Here is a 25954-nt window from a genome sequence, read left to right as displayed (position 1 = left end):
GGGAGGGAAGACTGCGTTCGTAGCCAAATTAAGGAACAAGTAGTGCCTTGGGGCTGATCTAAACAGGATTTACCTGTTGCTGTCCCGAGGTGACTCGCTTCACTCATTTACCCAACAGCGCTGCAGGGCCTATACTCCCAAAGACCTCATTAATTAAGGTGCAGACATGCAAAACATTCTGTGTGTGTGTGTCAGTCTATTTGAAAGTGCATAACCACAATCTCCACGCAAAAACTCTTTCCATTTTTACCTAATTATCTAACAGCATCACCCTAAATCAGCACTCCTATAAACACTGGGGCAATTTTTTAAACATCCACAAATGTATATGTTAAGAGTTCCCCTCTAACAGAGAGGTCTCTGTAACAGCAATTACCCCTAAAGTGCAGCCGTTTGCCTCATGAAACGTGCTTGCTGTTCAATCAGTCCAGTTTATCCAACTTCAGTCAGTAGAATAATGAATTACGATCTATGACAAACAAATCATGGTGTCATAAATCCTCAAAGCCAAACACAAGTGTGGCAGGTGCAGAGATGGAGGAGTGAAGGCAAAAAATTGAACATTTTTGCCCCAGAGTGAACCAGACTTTTTGAATTTATACCTGACAAACGCAGGCCTCAACAAAACGCGGAGCACAACCATCAGCGGGTCATGGCAGGTCGTCACTCTGCTGTTACCAACCCTATTATTCAAGTAAAACCAAAAACAATAACTGTCAACCGCAATCGACAAAAACTGGGAACAAGGCCTGGACTGGCTCCAGCTCCCAGTTTCTACCTCTGCAAATGGAGACCAAGCTGTCCACTGCTACCACACACCCCTCCTAAAACATATTCCTACATCAGGGCTTTGCTCTGGGGATATGTGTCAGGATGGTTTACACTCTACAAACAAACAGGCATCCCATTGCAACAGCGAGAAAATGGATGTGGGTTTGGACACGTTGGGAGGAGGTGGGATGGGGTGCAGAGACACAGGGATAGGGGAAGGAATGAGGAAAAGAGGAAGGGAGGCGGGGCATCGCGGAGCAAGAGAGTGAAAGTTGTCATAAAACGACAATAAGAGGCATCAGTGCCACCCAGGGACCACATCAAGGCTTCTGTAATGACAGGCTGTGCAGAACACATGTCTGCCTGAATGAGGGAGTGTGTGATTGTGAGTGTGTGTCTGTGTGCTCCCTTCTGTCAGTGCTACAAAATGGCTTTGTTAACTATTTGTTTCTCAGTATGAACAAATGCACAGCACATCACACATTCGAAAGGGACACAGTGAACACACGAAACCTTTAATTTAGCCTGAACTCTGGTCTTCAGTCACTCAGACAGTGCAGACAACTTAAAAATGGCCAAACGGTCAAATAGTGCAGACAGTAAGTGAACATGGCTTCAGAAGACCCACCCTCCTGCTGTTCAAACCTTTCATTTGTGATGGGCAGCCAATCAGTTAAGTGTTGGCCTTATGTGAAGGCAAGCTAAAACAGCTTGTTACAGCAGAGGATGAACTTGGGGGCTGCCCCAAGCACCAGTGTAAGATAAATACGGTTGGTTTGTAACCATGAAACATACAGTTGCTCTAGTAAAGTCAAAGGATACAAATATGGAATAGGACATATAGATAATAGGCCTTCATCAGTTTCAGTTATACAGTGAAACATTTATTTTTACTACCAGCCATCTATTCTTGCTGCATATGGGTGTTTTCAGAGTTGCTTTCTTTTAGAGCACTGCTTTTTCTAAAACACAGCATGAGGGGAAATCCCCGTCTCCTTAGCCAGCAAATGGCCCACTATGTTCACTAGCTAGTAGCTAACTTAGTCTGCTTTTGTTATAAAGCTAGCTAATTGCATGTCCTGTAGTTACAGGTGGAAATAGGAAAACAAAAGTCCAATACTGTTGGTGTGCTGGAGTGGATTATAGGTTATATACGTGTATACTCAAAAGCATGTAAGTGTTGCTAATATTTTAACAATCAGCCTTCAAACAAACAGCATCTATCTTTGAGGGTATGCATTTATGCTATATAAAAAGAAAAACAAACACGAGTTTATGCAGAAAAAAAGAATAATTGCAAGACATTCCAAGCAAAACCCATTCCCAAAATAAAATCGGCTAAACTTCACTGCTATGTGTGATAAACAGTGAGTGTCAGGCAAGGCTGTTTACCAGAACAGACCTGGACCAAGCAAGCCAGACAGGCAGCAGTGGAGTGATGGAGGGACCTGAGCCCAGAAGAGAAAATCCTGTTCTTTTTCACAAACACCTTGTAGAGAAAAAAAGCCTGACAACAAAAGAGGCTCTGTGCTTGGGGCTATTTCAGTTAAGAGCTCCAGCCAGGACAGATCCACTGAGAGCATGAGTGAGATGGAAAGAGGGAAAGAGAAAAGGGAGCTTTATTTGGTTAACAACTTCCACGAATCAGCATGGGGGAAGAATGTGTGTAATTTGGCTCTGTTTGTTTTAGGATTTTAAATATGTTGGGATTACTTCATCACACATCTGAAGACCAACAAGAAGGAGATGGGCGAGAAACTAGAAGGAGGGAGAACCACGGGTTTTGGTGAGCTCGATTTTGGGCAACATCAAATGCGTCGCAAAGGGACGGTGGCTTCGGCAAAGCACGGTGGAAAAAATATTAGCGCTGTAAATGTTACAGTGCTTCAATCAACATCAACCAACAGCTACTGCAAAGTATTAGGCTAGAGGATAATGATGCTGGGCAGAGGTTCCCAGCTTTTCGTTACTTTCTTTGGTAGAAGTAGAGTTCATTCCTTCATCAACACCATCATTACTGCTGCGACCGCAGAGCCCGGATCATTTTCACCTTGCGAGTCTATTCGTCTGTGAAGCCATGTGACACACGCTCACGCGACTTTACTTTTATCACAAAAGGACAGTCGTTATTCTTAAGGCTCAGATCGGCCCTTCTCTGTCACATGCTCTTTTTAACGTGTATTTTTATCTTGTGTAACAACATATAAGATATCATTTCTCAGCGTTATGATCCTTTATGCATCTTGATGTTCTCCGGTTATTATCGCGGTTCTCATTGCAAGGGTTTCCCTTCATGGACAGCAACAGTTCGAGTGGATGCTTTTGGTTTCAGCACATTATATAAAATATATAATATATTAAAGCACAGATAACTTTGCATGTTGCGCTGTGGTAGCCTGGTTAAAGGGACGAGCGCTGGCGCCCGTGGTGTGAATGGTATCTCGTTAAGGTCTGTTTTACAGCCAGGCCAAAAGGGAACCTGAACGCAGATGAAAAGAACAGAAACAACAGTAAAAGAACAGACGGGGAGGAAAAAAGAAAGCAAAGATCCGAGATGCTCTCAGGGCCAAAACCGCAGATAAAAATCTAACCACAGAATGAAGGCCAGATTGCTCTAATTCACTGTCATCTCAAGTATTTTTTTCCCCTGCGTGGAAGGAGAGCGAGGTAGAGCGAGTGACAGAAACCACCCTCTATCCTCCCTCCTTTCCTGCCCGTCCTCCCACACCCATTCCTCTCCTCCATTCAGATTTACTGCTCTTAAATTGTTTGCCCTCTGCTTTTAATGGCCATCTCTAGATCATCAGCTCTTAAAATAAACACTGAGGCTTGGATTACTTTCCCTATCGCCATTCCGCTGAAGCAGAGCGAATTCGCTGCGACGGTGCCTCTCCTCCTTTACGTTAATGCTCTCTGTGTATGTTTGGGTTGCTGGAGGAGCGCCTGACATTAAAGCTGAGCAGCAGAAGAATGGAAACTCAAGTGGGGCTCAGAAGCAGGGTGGTCTGTGTCTAATAATACACCAATCAAATGTTACCACACAAAGGGCAAATAACCAAGTAGATCAGCTCCATTGCTTCTGCTGCTGCTAGAGCAATACCAGAGACACTGACTAAAAAGGCTCATTGTAATGACCGGCACCTTCAAATCACATGCAAACTGCTTCCTAGCAGAGTATGGATTTTCAAGAGAGCATACGGTTTTCTACTTTTGTGGCGACAGATTGCACCCAGTCAAAGACCAGTGAGGGGGGACCCAGTTGGGGCCTGGTTTAGCTCACTCTGAGCCCCGCACACCCCATAAAAACACTCCAAGTGCCAGTTTCCAGCAGGGTCAAGCCAGTGCATGCGCTGTTTCTGTACATGTCTGTTTGCAAATGCGCTTGTTTCTCTCCATGTGTCCATACAAGGCCCACAGGCATCAGGTGTGAAGGGGGTTCAGGTGCTGGGCGCATCCAGAGAGGACACTCATATGTTCTGCTGCAGACAGCGTTTGTTGTCACTCAGCCTGCTTCTATAGTGCACATGGGCATTCGTGAAGGCGCACACACACACACACACACACACACACACACACACACACACACACACACACACTCTCTCTCTCTCCATTGGAATAGATAGGCAAACAACACCTAAAAGCACACTTCACACACTCGACTCCTTTGCAGTTGAAGAGAGCCACTGGGGATAAAGGTTTGATCTTTTAACATTTAAATCAGTCGGCATCGAAAACACAAGAGCAGCCAATTCACACGCAGTGGGTGTATTACTGTAAAATACACAGGGGTGCAGCTCTAATGATGAGCGTGAGGAACGAGACCTACGGAAATCCTTGTTAAGAGATCGGTTTACATTCACAACACTGAGACTAGGTTCAGGTGTAAATGAGACAGGTTTGGTTCGTTTTAGGGGGAAAATGTAAAAATGTGCTGAAAGCCAAACTCTGTCAGCTTAGAAGAAACTAGCAGAGAACCGCATGTCTTCCAAGCATCGATTGACTGGTTGAACTAAAGCCACGCTTTGAAAAATGACACCAATTTTCACTAAGTGACGTGTTGGTGAGTGTGCTGAAATAAAACAATATTTATATTATAATTCCTCTCCGTCTCCACGTAAACCAGAAACGACGACAGAAAATCACTCCTCTTGATAGGATGGACGTGGGGATTTATTAGCATGAAGACATACAGACAAATGTTTGTTTTCTCGACACAGCCCTGTTTTCTGATTCTGTAATAACCACTTGCATGATTTATGAATTCACTCATTTCCAGGGTTTAACATCTGATTAAAAGAACTTTGTTTTCATATGCTTTACATTAATAACTGGTATCAAAAGGATTTTTAATCATATTTGAACAAACCTCTCAAGAACCAGATAAGTTTATTTGGATTTTGTCCTATTATTTATTCATTTATTTAGAATTTTCCGTCTATTTGATAATGATCTTCAGAACGCCTAAAGAACTGAGAGAAGGACAGATTTGATTTTCTGGTTAATATTTTGGCACTAAGGGCAGCGGGGTCAGTGATATCCCAAACAATAAGAACATAAGGCCAAAGTCAGCAGCACACAGGGGTTAGAGCCGCTTTGTTTGCCTGCAGGCAAGTCTTTTATATCACAGGCTCCCCTGCTTTCATAATGAAATTATATCACAGCTGCCATCTCAAAAGGTACTTATAGCTTCTCAGAGGATAAAAAGCCCCCTGGACTGAACTAAGCCTAGCAAAATGTGTGAATAACATTAAGGGAAAAATCTGCTCTAAAATTACTGTGACATTTTTATATGTCTCACTTGGCCCATGTCCAGTGACAAGTGTTTAAAATAAAAATAGTAAATTATAACACCAAGAAAATCTAATATTCCTCCGTTTCCTCTTAGGAAAACAAATGAGTCATTTTGAATCTAAGACTCTGACTAACATTGCTGCTGCACGGGTTAGTGTCCCTGCTCAGCTGCATATATATATTTATATATGTGCTTATTAATTTACATGAGTGCTGGGGATGCCCTCTATAGAGTGAAAGTGATCTGAGTGGATTCCTCTGGCAGAGCACTGCGCTCTGGTTGCCCACACTGTAGGCTGAAGCGCCACAGAAACAGCCCAGCACTGCATGGCCACTCAACGTGCCAACCAGGCCAGTCGCTGACACTCCTTGGATATCACCCAGGAAAGGTACACTGAGAGGAAAAAAAGAAGCTTTGTGGCCATGGCAACTCTATTCATCTACCTTTCTGGACAGCTATCCAATGCAAAGGTGCCGTGAGGCCGTTTGGAGCGCGACAGTTACGCTGGCTTTGTTAGGTATCCGCGATGTAAAATGTATGAAGCTCAAATATGATACCGGACATGTGTTTTCTTGATAATAAAAATCCAAACAAACAATTGAATTTGAATTACTCCTTTCCCACTAATCTTCTCCATATTTTATTGCTCACCAGGGAGAGCGAGAAGAAATTGTGTTGTTTTCCTATCTTTTATGAAATTTATGCATCGAAGCTGCCAATAAGAATTCAAATGAGTCTGAAATTATAGACGAGAGAGTGCTGAGCGCTGACAGTTGACGAGTATAATGAGAATGTTGCCATCCAAAAGTGATGTCTGTGAAATGGAGCTGGCCGTCTATATGAAAAGCAAACAGACGGAGAAAGTGAGCGAACACGTCAGGTGATTTTTGTAATTCTTCTTTTTCCCAGAGCGGGAAAAAGCTCTGCCCCGGAGAGAGTTTCCAGAGCTGAATGAAGAAGGATGTTGAATACAAGACTGAGTCACATGAAGGCAGGCTGCCGGGGAAAGTCATCCACACTATTTATACTGCTTTGGCCTTCCCATAGTTTTGCACATCTGCAAGCCACTTTGAAACCCCATCTATCTGAATGTGAGCGATGCCCACTCTGTCCTCGCTGGGGGCCTTGCTAATTCTTTCCACCTTTAAATACAACCTTAACTCAGCTTCCTTTACCTTCAGCTAGACAGAGAATTCTGGACTCGCATGAAAGACTTAAATGCAGTCATTATTAAAGTAGCTACAAGCAAGAGTGCTATAGTTATTATGAACGTCAAATCCTATTCTGAGAGCAGTAGAGTGCTTGGAAGTGATGTGAGAGAAGGGGGGAAGGAAACACAGCTTCCTTTATTCTCTCTAACGGCTTGTTCACAATGTAAATCCCTCTCTTCACTCCTTTGTCCCTCTTCTGAGCACTGCATTTGCTGTTCAGTTGCTGCGAGACGTGGCAAGCTTATTTACTTATCCGTTCCCCATTAATTAAAACATTTGTAGTGACAAACGCGGAAGTAGTCACATTAGCGCCTAGTTTACACCCACTTTCCCCCGACTCTGGACCGAGACAGAGGAAGACGCAGGCGCTAATGGAGAAGAGACGCACAGGTGCACTTGTACGCAACAGACATAAAAATAAATAAAAAGAAAATAACTTTAACATATGCTGCCAGGATTTCTGAACCCAGTGACAGCAACTTATTTAAATACAGACAGTTAATTAGACTGTAAGTCTGAAAAAAATGTAAGTATGGAAAAAAGCCAGAAAGACAAAAGTAAACATAATGCTACAATAAAAGGAGTAGCTTACAGTCAGTAGCTCGTCCATACTGTGCTCAGCACTGGGAACGGCACCCCCCTCCCAACTCGACCCCCATATATTCACTCTGTTATTTCAGGGAACAAAAGACGGGCTCTCGAGGCCATGGGTGGATCCACGAAAGGAAGAAAGGAGTCCTGCTCCTGGTCCTGGCTGAATAGGAGGCTTTCACACTTAGAGAGGCCTGTTTACTCTCCCTCAATAATGGCTCTAATTTTCTGATCATTATTGAGTAATTCCATCCACCCCCATACCCAGCGTTTAATGCTTTCGCTCACAGCAGCACGTTCTTGTCTCCATCCTCGGGCCCCGGGTCTGCATCCCGAAAGACGTACAACTGATTTCTTCAGTCAGCCTACAACCCTCACCTCCACTCTGCCTATGCAGATGTGTGCATACGCCAAAACACATTAAGAAGAAGAAAACAAGCAAACCAGGAAATATTCAGAATTGCTCATTTGCCAGTAACATTTTTCCTGACTGGTTCTCCGCTCTGATTGGAGAGGAGCTGTGCTTCATCCTCCATTTTGTTTTGGACCTGAATCCACAGAAGCACGCTGAGTAAGAAAAAAAGAGCTGTGGAAAATATTTTTCACAAAAATAAAAGAACACGTCTGGTAACACGATAGCCATTTTATTCAACGCGCCGACATCCCAGCAAAACAAGACCCGAACGTTCTCGACGTTCGTCTTTTCTGACAGCCCGCTGTGAGAAAGCATCCACGGGAGCGGCGGTGGCTGGGGCGTAAGGGGACGTGCAGAGGGGAAGAAGTGTTAAGCGAAAACAAGGATACAGGGGGAAAATGTTAAAATGAGAGAGAAAGAAAAGGATCAGAAGGAGAGAAGTTGGCAGGGACTGTGTGTCGGTTTGAAAAGCTGGCACCTCCTAAACAGAGCTGCAGCTTTGGGTGCCAAATGCTGCCAACCAGCCCCACTAGCCTGAATATGTGCCCTCCCTCTCTCTTTGTTTTCAGCATGGCATTTTCCATTATCTTTATTCTACGCTTTTCTTTTTACTTTATATCAGCGCTCAATATCATCCTAACAGCAACCACTGACATTTATTACCATTAAAGGGGAGAATAAATGAAGCAGGGGTGAAAATATTTATTAATCTCCACATTATTAGCGTTCATTTGTGGTTATTTAAGGGGATTTTGTTTGCGTATAATTGCTCATTTTTTACTTTTAAATGAAAGATGTGCGCACGGAGGAGACGGCGGATTCGCCGCTGTGTTCCGCTCCGTTTTTTTTCCGTGTGGAAAGAGCTATCCCAATTACAGGGCAAGTCTCCGTGCATGTGCTCTGCTCCGCTGGACCGAGGCAACAAGGCGCGAGGCGGACCGATCAGAATCTGGCTGCTGGGAAATGGCCCAGAAAAAGACGCTCGCTTCGCTCTTTTCCGTCCTTTCTACACATCACTTCTCCGCTCCTCCTGCTCTTTGCCCCTCGGCTCAGGCGTTAGCAGCCAGAGCTCCTGTGCGGGGATACCTATGTTTTTAGCGGATGGACAGACTTCAAGCCTGGCGCCTGCACAGAGAAAAGAGAAGATCGGTAATGCAAATGCAAAACAGTGGAACTGAAGAGACGAAAAATAATACACGGAGGAGAAACATGGGGGGAGACGTCTAATTTGTGTTTGCTCTGTAGAGGAAAGCAAAGAAGCTGTGAAGTAAAAATAAAGCTCAATAAGCTGAATAGCCTATTTATTTTTATTGCTTTTGTTTACTCTACTCATTAATCCATATTATTAAGTCATTTAATTTCTTGAGAATTAAATAAATTTCTGCTCGTTAAATCCAAAAAAGTGAGCTAAGCTGCTAAACAGACACCATGGCTTTTATTTATTAACCTTAATTACACCAATAATTAAAAACCACTGTACAGTGAAATTAGGAAATAAAGCTACTCTTTGTTGCACTTTCTGCTACAAGGAATTTTTCTATTCCCGAAGTTAAGACCCGACCTTCATTTCAAATTGCACATAATTCAATCATACACTCAGCCTTTTGTGTATCTTTTCCAGGATTATTCACTAAACTGGATAATTACAGTGAATATGAAGCAGGTTGGCCTGCTCCCAAGCCCATAGAGCAGCACGGCGGTCGGACCTATAGAACGGGGAGAGATGTGAGGGAGAACGGTTAAAGGAGGTCAGAGGATCGAGCATTAGCGCAACCGCCTCGGAAGCCCGATTGCACGGAGTAATCCTTTTACCAGCGATTCCTTACACTCCGCACACTCCCCTCTTCTTTTCACTTTTCCTCTCTGTGACACACGCACGCATTAAAAAAAAAAAGCTGGAAAAACGAGGGGTTCTGAAAATAGGCCCGGACGCCACAGCGCACATTAAAACGCGGCAGCGTCACTGACGCTGTGCTGTCATGTCAGAGGGGCTTGCAGATGCTCAAACTTTATTGGACGCATTATTTCAAATGACAACAAAGCGTAAGAAAGTTTCCGTTGAAAGCGTCGGAGCAGCAGTGTTTTTCACGCCACATGAATGCGGCTCCCTCGGCGCCGACACTCTCTGTTCCTCCGTCGGCCCGGGTTACGGAGCCGTGCCAGAACGCTGGAGCGCAATTCTGCGCTCCATCCAGAAATCTCTGTTCTGCGCAACACGCAGATCCAAGAAAGAGAAGACAGAGTATTTTTCCTGCTTTAACCATTACACCTCCTCCTTCTCTTCTGCTTCTGCAAACACTCAGCCGACGGCAAACATAACACGACTGCTACTTCTGCTTTAATATTCCAGCGTATTGCCTCTATGGACCGAGCTTGTGTGTAATAAAACAAATCCCACTCTTTCCTGTTTGCTTTTTTTCTTTATTATGTAACTGCATCTGATAATTTTACCTCCTTTTTGAAGCTCAGGATATTGGGCGAAGCAGATAAGATGTGTTTGATGGATTTAGCATGACGTGGAGGCGTTAAGTCTCTCAGTCTGGCTGTCTGTCTCTTTGTTTGTCTCTATTAAAAGAGATTCTCTTGGTCATTTGTAATGTCGCGACGACGCACAAAGACACACTGATGGGTAAATGAATGTCTCGGATTTGTGTTTGCGCCATAGCAGCATGGAGATACGGCGTTGTCTGGCACGCGTAGTTGGCTTTCGGACCTGCCCCGGGCACCTCTCTGGTCTGTCTGTCTCCAGCACAGAGACCAGATATGGAGGCTGCACTTGCAGAAACATCTTTTTATCATAACAGCACAAGTAATGAAAGCCGTATGAGGCTGATCGGGCTCCAAAAATGACTAATGCTGGAACTGTGCAGCCTCGTCAGACGGACAAATATGGAACACGTCGCTCGAAAAAACATGACCTGAGCCGGGCGTCTCTAGGTGGAGGACGGCCCGCAGCGCCCAACTGGCGAGCCAGACTTTCCTTTTCGACAGACTCGTGATCAAAGATGAGATCAGACCCACCACCCCACCTCTTCCTCATCCCCGATTTCCCTTGCTTCCTCCACATCCCTGAGCCATTACTGCTGCCATCGAATGCAGCACAATCAGTGAAAAGAAAATTAACCACTTTTGGGATCCGACTCTCGTTACTGCCTGACAATTATGTCATGCTCTGCGCTTGTGTGCAGGCAGGTACTTGTCAAAAAGAAAATGATCAGGCTCGTTTTGTGATTAGCGGGACCTTGCTCTTGAAGCTGTGGTGCAGTAGTGCAGATCAGAGTCCATCAGCTTTGATCTGTCCCTGCCCCGCCTGCGAGGGCCGAAGTCTATAATTGGACAAAAGCAGACACATACTGTACTGTAGGGAAGCAGAAACAGAGGGGGGGTGGGGGTTAGTGAGCGTGCGTGTGACTGTGTATGTGTGTGTCAATCACGCCGCATGAAAGCAGATCCACCCCCCCGCCTTACAGCTGGCGACAGTGACATCAGTGGGGACGAGAGAGCTGAAACACGACGGCGGGGACGAGCTGGGTGAGACGGCTGCGGTCCAATCATCGGGCCTAGCAACTGATAACTTCCGCAAGACACAGACACCCTGGGAAGGGGAGCTAAGAATAAAACTGTAACGCTGCCACCCCAAAGGTTAGAATGGAGCCACTGTCTGCCTGTCCTCTGGCTAACCCGCGCCAGCATGCTGGAACAACACAGCGACTTGCGCTTACAAAAGGTGGACGCTTTTTCATTTTAGTTACCGCACACATTCTCCCCATTCTTGACCAGTTGTTAGTGCAAGGTGGCTGCACGGAAAAAGCAGCGCTGCTTCTCTCACATGCAGTAGTAAACCAAATACAAGCCACTTGGCCTTAAAAAAAAGATTAGAAAGAAAAGAAATCCCATAAAGATTTATGGAAAAATACTCACATGTGTACAAATAAGATGAAATACTAATGAAATGCACAAAGGCCAGAAAGGAGACGGGCTAGTGCATCGCATCGATGGGGGCGAGCGGCTGCTGGATTCTGGCACAGAGTTGTCAGGGAAAAAAACTCTAAGGAGCACCAGGCTGCGCTGGGAGCTAATCTGAGCCGCGGTTTGCCATGCCACATTGTGGAACAGGAAGGGGCGCTCACGGAGGCCCCGCAAAACTCAAGCAGAGTTACACACTGGGCTGAAAGGAGCCTGGCATGGGGGATTCTGTCACAGAGGAACGCTGCACCTCCCTGCCAAGGAGAAGAATTAAGGCCCTGTAACTGTATGCCAGTCTGTCATAAGAGAGCCCGAGATAATAGGAAATGGCTGAAGAAGAGGAGAGTGACTGTGTGTGTGTGTGTGTGTGTGTGTGTGTGTGTGTGTGTGTGTGTGTGTGTGTGTGTGTGTGAGATGATTTACACCTGCAAACACCTGACAGAAACAGACAGCTACATCAAGTGACGACAACAAATAAAATATATAAAATAGACCAAATTATATATGAATGTGGCTAAAACTGTAATCACAGCTAACAGTGGTAAAGCTGGGCTTCAATTATAAATACATTAGCCTAAATTATACTATAAATCATCCAGCACATTCAGGCATCTACAACAGGAGTGCTACTACTATTACTACTATATTCTAATAGAGACATTTTTAAACATTAGTGTGTTTAAAAGGACAATTTAAATTCACTTGTGTCAGGAAAATTAAGCTTCAGGCACATCAAATTCTCACTGCAGTAATTAAATGGAATTTAATTGAACAGAATATAATTTTCTTTGTTTTTAAATGTTTTTGTTTTTTGCAAAAGTAGTTACAACATATTTAATAATTTTATATCCAGATCAGCATTTGTTGCTATTTATTTTCCAAAGTGGATTTGCATTCCTAAAATTACCTGAGAAATGAAATTAGGTTGAAATAACTACAGCTGTGAAGTGCAACAAAATGAGACATGCAAATATTATATTTCACAGCGTTGATCGCTGCCCTCACACGAGTACACATGTGGCTTTGTATACATGTTACACCAAAATATTTTTACCGCCTCTATTTCAACTTCACCATCACAGCAGAAAACACGTGTGGATGTAAACGCGAAACGTCTCACTGCTGTAAACACAAACGTGTGTGTGACTGTGTGTGTGATCAGTTCGCTCAGAAGAACAACGCAAGGCGCAGCTTGGGTGTTTGATCGAGAGCTCCTGAGCGAGAGTCTGTCCACTTGAGTGTGTGTGTGTGTGTGTGTGTGTGTGTGTGTGTGTGTGGCGTTAGGCTGAGGCTGCAGACAGGCTGACTCTCTCTCTGCCTCCTAAACTACCTGGGACTGGGCCAGCTGTCACTGCGCTCTCCAGACCACCACACACACACACAAAAGAAACCCACAAAAACACCACACTGCTACTGATACACAACAACCCCACAACACACATGGATTACAGACACATGACAAACTGCCTGTCGTGCGCGCACACGTGTGCACATGCGTGCACACACAGATAAACAGGTTTGCAGATGCTTTTGTTTACAGATGGCACTGAAAAACATGCACATTTGGATTTAGACAAATTTGTGCACAAATACTTGAACAAATGTACCAATGCAAACATATCTCTAGGTAAACACAGGTTTTAAGCCTGACTGTCAGATTCTCTGAATCTCTTTAAACCAGATAGAAACATTGAGAGGAAAACTTTTTTTTAGGACTATACGCTGCAGACTTTAAATATCAAGACGTGGTCTTTATCTCAGTGCTGACTGGGTTTATCAAAGCCTGGCACTAGATCAGCTTGGTACATAGTGGAGGGCAGGGTCTAATCTGTGACTTACATGCCAAAGAGTGTGTGACAAAACACATGACCTGTGTGTATGTGTGTGTATAACAACCACATAAACGGTGGGAAAAACGGTTCTTCTACAGGTATCACATACCTGGTGTGTGGACGAAGTAGGCCAGGTAGAGATCCAGCTCCTTGACCGTCACCCCAATGTGGTGTGGCTGGACACACAGGCCGTGGTTGGAGCACTGGGGTGACTTGACCAGACGCTCGCCGTCCGTGCTCTCCAGGGGGCTGCCCTTAAACAGGATGACCATCACCAGGTCCAGCCTCCACACCTTGTCGGCCTGGCGGAGGCAGTCGATGCGGCGGATCTTGCCCTTCTGGTCGGGGTTGGACAGCACGCAGCAGGGGGGCTTCTTCCCCGTGATGGTGAGCACAAAGTCCTCGCGGAACTCAGGCCGGATGTCCTTGCGGAGCTTGGCCAGCAGGCGCGAGGCCCACTTCTGCTTGATCTCTGGCTTCTCCCCAAGCAGCTCATCCTTCACCGCGCGCTCCTCATCCTTGGTCATCCTCTTTTCGTGCTTCTTGAAGTACTTGCGTTTACGGGCCTGCAGGTTGAACCAGGTGTAGGAGAAGGCACGGACATGGGGGAGAAGGGCCTCAATGAAGGGATGAAATTCATCCTGATGAGAGAGAAAAAGATGCGGGGTTAGGAGGCTGTAAAAAATTTTTTTTTTTAAATGCCTTTTTTTTTAAGTTGTAAAATTAGAGGTTTTTCAAAACTTTTAATGAAAATGCCAAAATGTTTAATAATACTAAACGTGTTGTTGGAATAATGAAAATACTGATGATTATCAATTAATTTAAATTCAAATCAAAAAGCTATTCAAATAACTGCCATTAAAATGTTAAAATGATTTCTCATTTCCAACATTCAGACTCAAATAAAAATAAAGCATGCAGGAAAACCAGGAAAAAATCATCCTTACAATAGCATGCAAAGGTATAACACAAAGCATTTCAAAAATAAAATGTTCAAGACAATAAAGAAAAGACGACAGTTCACGAATTCAGATGAAAAACTGAGCCAAGTTGCGCTCCCGCTTTTCCTGCTGTAAAAAGAGAAGTTATTCTGCTGTACCATAATACCTTCACTACATATCTCTGGGCAACAAAGCCCAGATCTCGCCACAGCGTTCCTGTGCCAGGGTTGCCACACACCGGTCGCTCACCACCGCCAAGCTTTGCCGCCACTAGACCACTGTTGAAATGTGCCGCTAAAAGATCAGCCATACCATTTCCTATCTGCGCTACCATGCAAAGGGAGCTCCAACCAGACTCACATTTCCACAACAAACTGAAAGCAGACAGAAATCACCACAGAAAACCACACTGCTAGAGGAAGACAGACGGCCTGGTAGTTACCATTTTGCACTCTCATCATAAATTTGGCACAGCGTTTAAAGTGAAAAAAAAATCTCCTGCACCAGTTTTTTTTTTCTCTTTCCTCCCGCGCTCCCCAATGTAAAGCAAGCGCTGGTTTTGGCAGGGTGTGGAGAATTAGCAGATGAAAAAAAGAAAAGAAAAAAAAACTTGGGGTGGGTGGGGAGGGTTATAATTTTTTAAAATTTGCAGAACACGCTGCTGAGCACAAACAGTGGACTCAAGTTTAAAAACACACACACACACCAAAAAAGATTTTAAGGGAGTCCTGCAGTAGGACGCTAGCCAGCAGTTCTTGAGACAAAAGCCAAAAATGACACAAAAAAGGACGGACAAAAAGTTGGAGCAAAACAAATAATAAACAGGTAAAAATGTAAATGTTAGAAAAAATGATTAGAAAAAGACTTTAACAGCGAGAATAAATGTACTCGAAAAAAAGAACAAAAATTCAACAGTCCTTTGTGAGTTCCAAATTTTTTTTAAAAATCTCGGAGGAAAAAAAAATCCTTGGCAAAATCTAATTGGTGGTGGTGTCTGTTCTGATCCCGGGCCCGGCACGAGCGCGCGCATGCACACACACTCTCTCGCAAACACACACACAGATGGGGGGGCCAGGGAGAGCAGAGCACAGAATAGGGAGGAAAAAAACAGAGAGCCGAATCAATGTTGGATGAGCGCATACGACCGCTGGCAAAGCCGAGTGCTGCTTCTTTTTTCCCCTTTTCTCTCCAACTCTCTCTCTTTCTCTTTCTCGCTCGCCGTCTCTCGTCCTCTCCGCGTTCTTTCCCTAACCATTGCTTGAGCCTTTGCCAACACGAGTAGGGCCCACCTATTTGGCAACAAGATGCCTGTAGCCCAGCCAATGCGTTAGCTTCAAGAGCTGAAAGGGAGGGAAAAGAGAAAGAGGAGGAAGGGTGGGAAGGGGGGAGGGAGGGGAGTAGTGGCAATGAGAGGGAGAGAGAGTGAGGAGGGGGTGGGGGGAGCAGGTGGGAGTGTAAGGGAGCGCGCAGCCATGTCCGACGCTGCACAATCTGCCAAATCGACAAGTTCCTCTCTGACACGGAGGCAAAGTTCAGGGGAGCAAGCCTTCTCCTGCACCAATCCCCACAGCCCTCAGCCTGCCTCCATCTTTACTATGGCCGCCACTGCTTCGTCTCCCTCTCACCCCACCGCCCTCACCTCCTCTGTGTCTCCCGCTCCCTCTCTCTGCCCCTTTCTCTGCTCGCATAATGCCACCTTGGCAGAGGATGGCAAAGCGAGAGAGAGGACACACAGCTTCAGAATCCCTCCAGACCCCACCACCGGCAGCTGCTCATGGGTTTACCACAGCAAACAAAGAGGGAGAAACAAACCCGGGCAGCCACACTCCTCCTCTCGCTGCACACTCGCAAAATGAATGACGAGATGATTTAGAGGCACAGATACAGAAATTGTTACAGAATTTAAAGGGGTGGGTGGGGTGTGGGGGTGAAGGCAGGAGAGGAACCAGAATTTGCCTCAGCTGTTTTTGTTTGTTTTCTGTTTTTAAGCAGCACAGCTAGCATGAGGACGAAATCCCAGAGCCCGAATCGGCTCCGTACGTATCCCCGAACACCCCCCGCCCTGGGAGGTTTCTGCAGTTCAGTATCGGAGCGGAGATGACTGCCGTGTTGCCTCATCGTAAAGCACGTTGTTCAGGGCTACATCTGCTTGGCAGGCAGCTTGAGTGAAGGTGGTGGTGCTGAATCACTGACCAGTGCAATAAACCTGAAACATAGCATCAGGAGACCTGCACCACAATCAGATGGAGTCAGCAAGGACGAAGAATGCATGTAGAGTTGAAAATATCTGCTGATAAATTCATGGGAAATTATCTGGAAACGGCCACCTTGAAGCAAAACTGCCAAACACTTTCGGGTCTAAGCTTTGCAAAAAATTGGGGTATTGATACATTTATCATAAATGATATTAAACTAACATTAGACAAGCTTTCGGCATCTAACAGACTAAATGGAAATAAATGGAAATAATCACTAGTTTCAGCTCTGAACGAGTGTCAGTCAGGGCTGCACCTGCTCAGCAGACAGATAGTGGGAAGGTGCAAGTGCTGCTGAATCACAGACCAAGAGCAGAGGATCAGGACTCCAGATCTCATGCAATAAAATGACGCCACATTCAGATGGAGTCAAAAATGTACAGAACAAGAACTAAAAAATGCCTGGGTTCATCTATTTAATATTAGGAACTGGATGGTTTCCGTTGTCATATATGACTGAAATGAGCAATTCTCAGTGTGTAAGGTTGGGAAGCACAAGCAGTAGAAATTCAAGTATTTCTAATGGTCATTTTTTGACAGTTTCTGGCTTTAACAGACAAAATCAAACGGAAACAATTGATAGTTGCAGCTTTAAACGGGTGCCTTCAGCAATTATTTAAATTGATATATTCCTCTGTTACATGACAAGCATTGAAGAAAAGACCACGGTTAGTCAACTTTAAGTTCTAGCAAGTCTTTAAATGATGATTTCATGAGAAGAGGCCCGCAGACTGTCAAAGGTCATACAATCGCACCATTCTGTCAAGGCTGAACATCCTCCACACAGCAATGAGAGCCCGTAATGAAACACTGACGCTCACCCATCATCTGCTAACACAGCGAAGGACGGCACACCTCCACATTTATCTCCAATCAGCCAAAAGTTTGATATATCGCTGGATAACGTAACAAAAGAACCTCACCGTGGAGTATGACTGTGTTTGGCATCACTGTCAAGATATATTTGCATCCATCACCACCTGCACAAAGTTAGTGTAGCAGGAGGAGATAACTGACACTTGAATGCATTTTCCAGTGTGTCTGCTTTTCAGTGGGAATTAAGGTTTTCTGGGTGACCTTGCCAAAATGCAAATAAACCACCATTCAAATGTCAGTGAAATTTGACTACAAGGAGTTTTAAGTCATTTTGTCTTCGCTATGCTGTTTGCCTTTCACTTGCTGAAGAAGTAGAAGAAAAAAAAACATATTTATGTTGTGCATATTTATTTTTCAGGAAGAAAACTGCAGAATTTTCTAAAGTCCCAGATTTTGAAAGGGGGGGGCAACCCTGTGCTTTCCATTTGCATGTCTGCACTATCTGCTGCTCCACACTACGCCTATATTGTGTAATCTTCATGTTGCTGTGTTGGAAGAACCTATATGGTTATTTAGGTCTGTCGAAGCGGCATAAACCCATCATGGAAAGTGTCTCAGGGTTAATCTTCTTACCCGGAAATTAAATTAGGGCCACATGCGCGTGGCCTTTAGCTTTAATTATTAGCCTATTATCAATTAGCAGTCGGAGGTGACGGGGTTTACTCAGTGATATTATTATTACTTTATTTATTAATTATTATTAATAATAATAATTAAAAAAAAAATATGAATACGAAATACATGCTCTGCTTCAAACGTACCAGTTTGCGTCGTTTCACCTCAACTAACCGTCCCCTTAAAAGACCCCGGAAAAAAACCGCTGCTGTGACCAAACAAATGCGAGTTTCATAAACACACCGATATCCACCCAGTAAAAGGCACGGCTTATTTTCTAACCACCGTTTTCTCTGGCTCAAAACCACCCAGGCCCCAATAATAAGAGCCAAAACAATTAAAGCTGCGCCATCACTTTCTTCTTCTTCTGCTACCACTTATTTTTTCTTCTTCTTCTTCTCTGCCATAAAAGGGAACTTAAAATACAAATGTTTAAATAAATAAATAAAACAGTGCCGATATCGTTGACGGACCCTGGCAGGAAAAAACATGTAAATTAAAAAAAATAGAAAATCTGGAGACGGCCTGGCACATCCCCCGCAAGCTACACATTTGTGCTACACCGTTACTGAAACCCCGACGTCAATTAATACCGAGAGAGGAGACCCTGAAACACCCAGATATGTATTTCAAATGTAGCCTGTCAAGCAGATGCAGTGCCAGCACGGCTCTGAATGACCCGGGACGCGGTTCAGCATATGGAATTCAGTTCAGGTTTTGCGACATTAACGCATTTCCCCCTTAAATCTTTAAATTTGCTTTTTTCCCTCCCCCAGTTATCGTATATAAAAATAAACACTTGGCCCACTCAGAGTCGATAACCCCAAATTAAAGCAATTTGTATTTATAAATCAGAGATCACAGTTTCAATCGCGAAGGTTTCGGCTTTTTATTCAAACTGAAATAAAAAAAAAATTAAAAATAGTCTAATCGTCCACATAAAAGCCACAGCTGAACGCTGCCTATGACAAGACAAAAGAAATGATTTTTAAGTCCTTTATTTTTCCAATTCTCCGCACGTCTGACAGAGACTGAGAGGAGTTGGCTGCCAACTTCAGATTAACTCTTTCAGCAAGGACAGAAAAGGCTCTTAACTGTGAAAAACATCCCAGAGTTGGATTCATTAGTGCTCCTTTGCATTTTAAGCTCCGTTTGAATAAACAATGGAGGAGTCCATCATTTTAAGATAATTGATATCTTATTATATTTTTTTCATTCATTAATAATTAAAACATTATTGACAAAAACATACTAAATATAATGTCACTATTCTATTTAATTTAGTCGAATCTAATCTAAAACTAAATTAGTTTTGCTTTTTTTGCTTTTTGGCATTTTTCAGTCACCGTCAGCACCTCAATACATAATTTCTGAGTATTTGTGTCTTTGTATGTGGTTGCCATAAAAAAAAGGATAAATCAAGACTCAATCAACCAAGAAGCTGAAGGCCGTCTCGTGTATTCACAATTCTTTTTTTCCTGTCCTTAAACAAAAACAGGTTGAATGCATGCAATTAAAAGTAACACGGCGATTAGAAGTGTCAGTTTGTGATTTTAGCCATCCAACTTTTCCAAGAAATGATGGCGGTGAAAGTGAGCTTTTGCTCTAAAGTCCAGATCCTACAGCCAAATAATCAAAACTCTGGCACAATGAAATGCTTTTCTTTTTTTCTTTTCTTTTGCATTTTTTTTGTTATGATAAATCTCTGGCTTGAATTTTGTTTAACAAACAAAAGTGTTTGCCATGCCCAGAATACGACAATGACTTGTCTACATCAGGTAACTTTCACATAAGACCCACAAAACCCATGATAGTAAAACTCTTTCTGAACCCAGCAGCAGGTCCTCCCATCATGTGGCACCTGACCTCGTGGAGGCCTCACTGCATCTCATTAGGCCAATTAAGCCAGTAGTGTGCACAACCCGAGGGCCTTCCAGCTGCCTGGCCCCTTCATTAAGGGGAAGCTCTGGGCTGGCGGGGCTCGGCTGCATCCTCTCCTGACCACCTGAGTGTCCCTGACCCGGACGAAGCCTGACACCGGTTCCCCCACTGACCCCTGGCTGACAGAGAGCCAGGGTGTGAGGAAGGTGTTGGAGGAGAAAAGGGTTAGGAGGGACGCAGAGGAGATTCAGTCATTTATTTTAGAGTGCAAAAATGTTAGAGGCCTGTGAGAGTGAGGATGAGGCAGTCAGGTGTACATTTCGAGAAGGAGGAAAGCACTTGGAGTATTCTAGCTGCATTTTAAAATTTCACAGATTGGTGCTAAAGTGTGAAGAAACTGTTTCCCCTGATGCCACAAAGTATGCCATCCTTTGGTTGATGGTCTATACTGTAATGAATCGGCCCACTGCATGACCCTCTGCTGTTATCATCCACGGTAATCATTCCTGGCTCAGGGTAACATTAAAAAAAAAGGGGGGGGGGTATCTCGGAGCACCCTTTACTCTGTTTCTTTAGCAAGCGAGTGATGCGTAGAGATCCATGGAGCTCACGCCGTGCATTGGTTGCACTTATCTGAGTTTACAAACCAGCATGTTACTATGTGTGAAAAATCTGCAAGCAATTTGTGGTGGCTGCGTGCTAACGTGCCTGGGGTGGGGCGGGGTGAGGTGGAAGAGGGGCTGAAGAGAAGAAGAGGCACGCACGGCACATTCCAGTCCCCACAAAGAGCTGCTCCGCTCACCCGGATTGCACTCCAAAATGGTCCTGGGCCCTTTGGAGCGTTGGCGTTAACACGAACACTCAACTTTTTAAGTGAAACTGCGCAGCGCAGACTGAATGTGAATACACACGAAGAGCACAACTAAACACACCTCATCTGTAAGTGTTGAAGCTGATGACTTGAGGCTATTTTGTTTTGTGGATTCTCAGCAGAGAGTTTATAAAACAATATTTGTTCCCGCTCGAGGTGGTATAACACAAGTAGAGGCGTGCAGATGTACTTGGATGAAGACGTCAGTATCGCTGAGCGAGGACAGAGGAGTGGGGTAATGCACTCCGATCTGCAACATACGTGCATGTCGCATCAGCCTGCTCGGTAACATGTGGATTGTGGCGATGTCACACTCTGGACTCACCTTTGAAACCATGACATCTCTGCAGCCTGGAGCTCCAGGCATGCATTAATGCACATGCAATCGCATGCTCCAAAACCCTTTCCCCTGCCTAGAAAGAATGCTGGATGAAGAAACCGCCCTGCATCTCACTAACACGTGTGCGTGAGTGACTAACCATGCCGGGACAGGCCGACTCAGCACCACCACTACAGCCATGACTGAGTGTTTTCTCACTGTGCGAGCCAACAGACTACTGCTGCTCACACTGCAGCCAGTGACGGTGATACTACTGACCAGACTAAGACATTATGCCTTCTTTTTGTTGTTTTTGCCTCACCTCTTGTTAAAAAAAAGAGAAAAAAAACACCACCAACTAATTCTCACAATTTCCCCAAGATCCAAATAAAAAAGCTGCCAAAGTGGCTGGTAGTGGAGACAAACTTACAAACCACAGCCAGCTTTTAGCAGCATTTGGCTGGTGGCGAGTGTTAATTTCCTACCCTGGTAAAAACCAGCTCAGTAATCGGTAAACACGTTGTGCCTGGCCTGCAACAAAGAAATGCATTTAGCAAATTCATTCTCTTTGATCCCACATTCCTATTTTGGTTTGATGGAAAGTGATACATTTTTGATGAGCAGGCTAGAAGTGAGATATCATGTCATTTGAACAGTCTATAAGCAGCCAGGCGCTCGTAGCCATCGCCATACACCACATTTATCTTTGATCTAGACAGTCTGGTTGACACACATCACAGAGAATTACAAGCAGACCGATTTATCAATAGGCTTAAAGCGGAGGGATGTTACACCATAACCCCTCTCATGAAAAGATCCCTTTTAGTATTTGGAATTAAAATTTCAACACTGCCCGAAATGAAAAGGATCTTCAGGTTCATGTGTTAACTTGCCGCCTAGCAAAGCTGTAGGGCTTTACTCCTCTTTTCAAAGACATGAGTGTGAAATGCCAAAGTCAGCCTTTCACACACTGCTGGGAGAAGAAAGTGAGCTGAAACAACACGATTGTGTTTTCAAACCGAGGCTCCGCTGTTTGTTGCCCGTTTGAAGGTAAACTCGTCGCGCTCTCGCACCGGAGGAGAATTTAAACATCATCTGAATTTTCTGAAGCCGACACCACAATTTCTGGTGTTTGCGATGTTCGGAAAATGCTCCTCTAAAGTTTGGAGTCCCGCCCTCCCTGCACCAGGTGCACAATGTTTGGGTTCGCGTGGATTTACAAGCATGCACAAGGGCTGATTACGCCTTCGGCTAGTGTCAGATTTTTATCATGTACCATATTAGAATAGCCCATTATAATTCTGATTCTGTAAAATAACCTGCTTTCACAGCTTTGCCACCTCTAAATAGCTTTACAGGATAATTTCATAATTTTAAGTCTGCTTTAAACCAACAATGAAATAAATATATGGAACAGGATGTGAGGCCTTTAACATTTCCTTTGTTAATGGCAGCTATTAAGAGACTTTATTCCCATATTCTGTCAAATGATAGGGGAACACAGCCTCCTAAAAGCTTTATTACATAATTATAGAAAATAAATTAAAAGTCATGTAATTAAAATCTTGTTAACCTATTATCATTAATATATACTAATTACAAGAACTCTAACTTAACTTTTACATATTGTATTATTAACGCTGAAATATACAAACAGAACTTTACCAGTGTGACCTGTAAAGGTGAAGCTGAATAAGTATTGTTGTAGTAATTACATGAACTGTATACGTGTTTATATAGAGAAGTATACTGACACTGTATTATTGTTGTGGATGTGTATGAATAACTGGTCAGTGTGCAGCTAAATGCGTACTGTCTGGAAATGAAGGCTTATAATGTAAAGCTTCGTTTTTACAAGTTTTTATTTGAAACAAGGGGAATTTTACTTTTTTTTAAAAAAAATTTCTTGTGTACCAAGAGTGTGGGAGACTCATGTCACACTGTTCTATGCAGAAACTGACTAGGATAGTAGAAGAAGTAATTGTAACTGGCTTGCTATTAAAATATGTTTATATTTAGTAAACTTGTTATTTATATTTGGAGAACACAGAGTAAAATTACAGACAAAATTAGTTTTTTTTAATAGTGAAGAATGTTAAATGGAGCCAGTTATTCCTCTTTGTAATCTAGTGGTGTAAAATTGTGTAAGTAACATGCAATGGAAATACAAATACCTCTAGATTTGGCCATTAGGTAACACAACACACCTCAAACAGTTACATTAAGTAATAGAAATCTATTCTAAAATATGAAACTATGTTTCCACACGAAGCACACAGTAAAAATGTATTTGTTTGAATTGTATCAATTTTTTGCTGCTTGAACACATGGATACTTTGTAAATAATGATTTTTTTAACACTATATAAATCTATGTAGTGATTGTTGAAAGCAAGTGATTACTGAGTTATTTGCATGTTGCTTACATTTTACAAAGAAATATTTTTCACAATGAAATAATATCAAGCCAGTAAATTTAGATCTTTTTTAACATAAAAACACATTCATTTGTAATTAACTATGATTTTACTTGTAAAGGGACATTTTTATTTGTCGCACGGTGCTCTTTCTTAGGCGGCGCAGCTTGTTATGGCTGTCCGTGCCACCTCACTAAAGGGATTATTCTTGTGCATCTTTCTGTCTACAAGTTCAGCCTCGTGGAAATGCTGAGCTCTCTGCTTGTCGCACAGTGTATGTTTGGAATAATTTACCTTGCACTAAAACTTCTTAACACTGACCATACGTCTACACTTCATACCAACATTAACTGAATTTCCTCAGATTTTTCTGACAAAATGAAAGCCAAAATTCTAGTTGACTGTCTTTGATCAAAGCATAAATTTAACGAAAAATCAATTTACTCACGTAGACAGTAACTTCCCATGACTAGTGCTAATTAGCTCCCACAGATGCCTAATGAAAAGGCCTATTGAGGTTTATGGTCACAGTGAGTTTGCAGGCATCACACTCTTAGCGGTCATAATGACCGCAGGCTGTGCGCGATGTGGAGAAAGCTCAGACTCTATACACATCACTTATGGAACTTAGGGATAGAAATAACATGCTTGCACTACATAGTTGTCCCTTTCACTTCGTGCTGCCTTCAGATCGCCAGAACCACAGACGGCATGAAGGGAGCAGCAGTGTTGTGGCTCTGAGAAGCAGAAGGTAAGAGACGTACACATACAGACAGGCAGAAGCCGCTGCCTGCCTCTCTGCAGTTGTCTTCCGGTCTGTATTTATCTTCGAAATCACATCTGAATATGGCATCGAGTTAAATCAACACTGTCGTTAACCTTAGCGGGAGGCTTGCGGATAAAGAGCAGAGGCTTGATAAAACAGACAGGTCAGAAACTTTCTCAAACTGCCTGATGATTGCACACAATCCAAACTCTGAGACATATGTGGAGTGACAATCGCAGAACAGGCCAAGACAGAAAAACTCCCTCCTGAATAAAGGCTCCAGGAAAGTAAAGCCCACTACTAATGCAGTGTTGAACGCTTTGCAATCAGACAAATAAAGGGGCAATCTAGCACACAATCAAACCAGAGATTTAGCCTGCTCTCCTGCCAACAGCTAGGGACCTCCTCTTTCTGAACAAGGGATGCACTATTGACTACAACCCCCCTTCTCTTTCTCTCTGTCTCTCTCTCCAGTCTTCCCTCTCTGCCAGTCTGAAAGGCGTGATGCCAACCTTTTCCACCATTGGGCATGATGCCCTGCCCTTTATGCAAATGCTTTGCTGCCATCCCTAACTCACAACCCCCACTGTCTCACCCACCACGTCTGTGTGCACCCCCCAAAGCCTCCTGTCTATATATTCTTTATTATCTTTAACTTGTAATAATCCAAATCGCCGAGCTTGAGCCTTGACCGTAAGTTAATAATTGAGGTCCTGCATGTATGGATCCCATATGAAGAGTAAAGCTCACTGCAGAGCTTGTAGGCCCGTACTTTGCTTTGTGCCCTCTGTGGACAAAAAGCACCAACCGGGGGCGAATATTTGACAGAGGTGTGGTTGTTTGTGTCTGCACGAGCCCTGATAAAGGAGGACATCTCCTGGCTAAAAGAACACAATAAATACAAAGACCAGGAGGGCAAAAGAAAAAAGAAATTAGAATGAAAGAATAGGGGATCTATTTCCAGCAATTAGTCGCCGCTTTTCGCATTGCATTTCCATTCATTAAAAGGTTTGTGGAAACATACTCAGCGAGGGCTGCGCAGTATATCTAACTGAAAAGATCAAGTTGGGTTCACATTTAAAAAAGAAGCAGAAAACCCATTTCAGGGTCTGCTCAGTGAACGATGAAGAAAGGGTTAAATATGTGACTGAGGAGAAGGTCAATCATGGCTGCCACTGACAGGGCAGTTTCACAAGTTGGCATAGAGGCTATATGAACCGCAAAGGTTAATAGATTAGTTGGAAAGATGCAAAGCGCTAACAGTGACTGAAAAAAGGGAGCGTAAAAGGACAGCCATAGGTTTAATAAAGCGGGCTGGAGACTGCAGGAAGAGCCCCGATCATGCTGTTAAAGCAGAGCTTCCGTTTGTGCCGTAGGGTGAGTGTCGAGAGGCGCACAAACAGGGCGCAGGGTCCACACAGGCTGGACCGATTCAA

General features: G+C 43.7%; 1 protein-coding gene across 15 annotated transcripts in view; it reads right to left on the bottom strand.

Annotated features, from left to right (window-relative positions):
* The window catches only part of nfixb (nuclear factor I/Xb), a 133031-nt gene that overhangs the window by 78119 nt on the left and 28958 nt on the right, over positions 1-25954 (bottom strand). For 6 of the 15 annotated variants that reach the window (XM_086288004.1, XM_086288014.1, XM_086288008.1 and 3 more), the window contains one exon: positions 13688-14219. In XM_086288004.1, coding sequence (XP_086144130.1) covers positions 13688-14219 — 532 coding nt within the window. The other 9 variants (XM_086288003.1, XM_086288013.1, XM_086288001.1 and 6 more) reach the window with 7 other exon arrangements.

This window comes from Aulonocara sp. 'chitande type north' Nkhata Bay, linkage group LG4 (assembly GCF_057382095.1).
Source record: "Aulonocara sp. 'chitande type north' Nkhata Bay isolate Kocher_YH1m ecotype deep benthic linkage group LG4, A_spYH_male_GT1.1, whole genome shotgun sequence".
Taxonomy (NCBI): domain Eukaryota; kingdom Metazoa; phylum Chordata; class Actinopteri; order Cichliformes; family Cichlidae; genus Aulonocara; species Aulonocara sp. 'chitande type north' Nkhata Bay.
The sequence above is the reverse complement of the archived record's forward strand: the minus strand, read 5'-3'. Positions and strand labels throughout refer to the sequence as shown.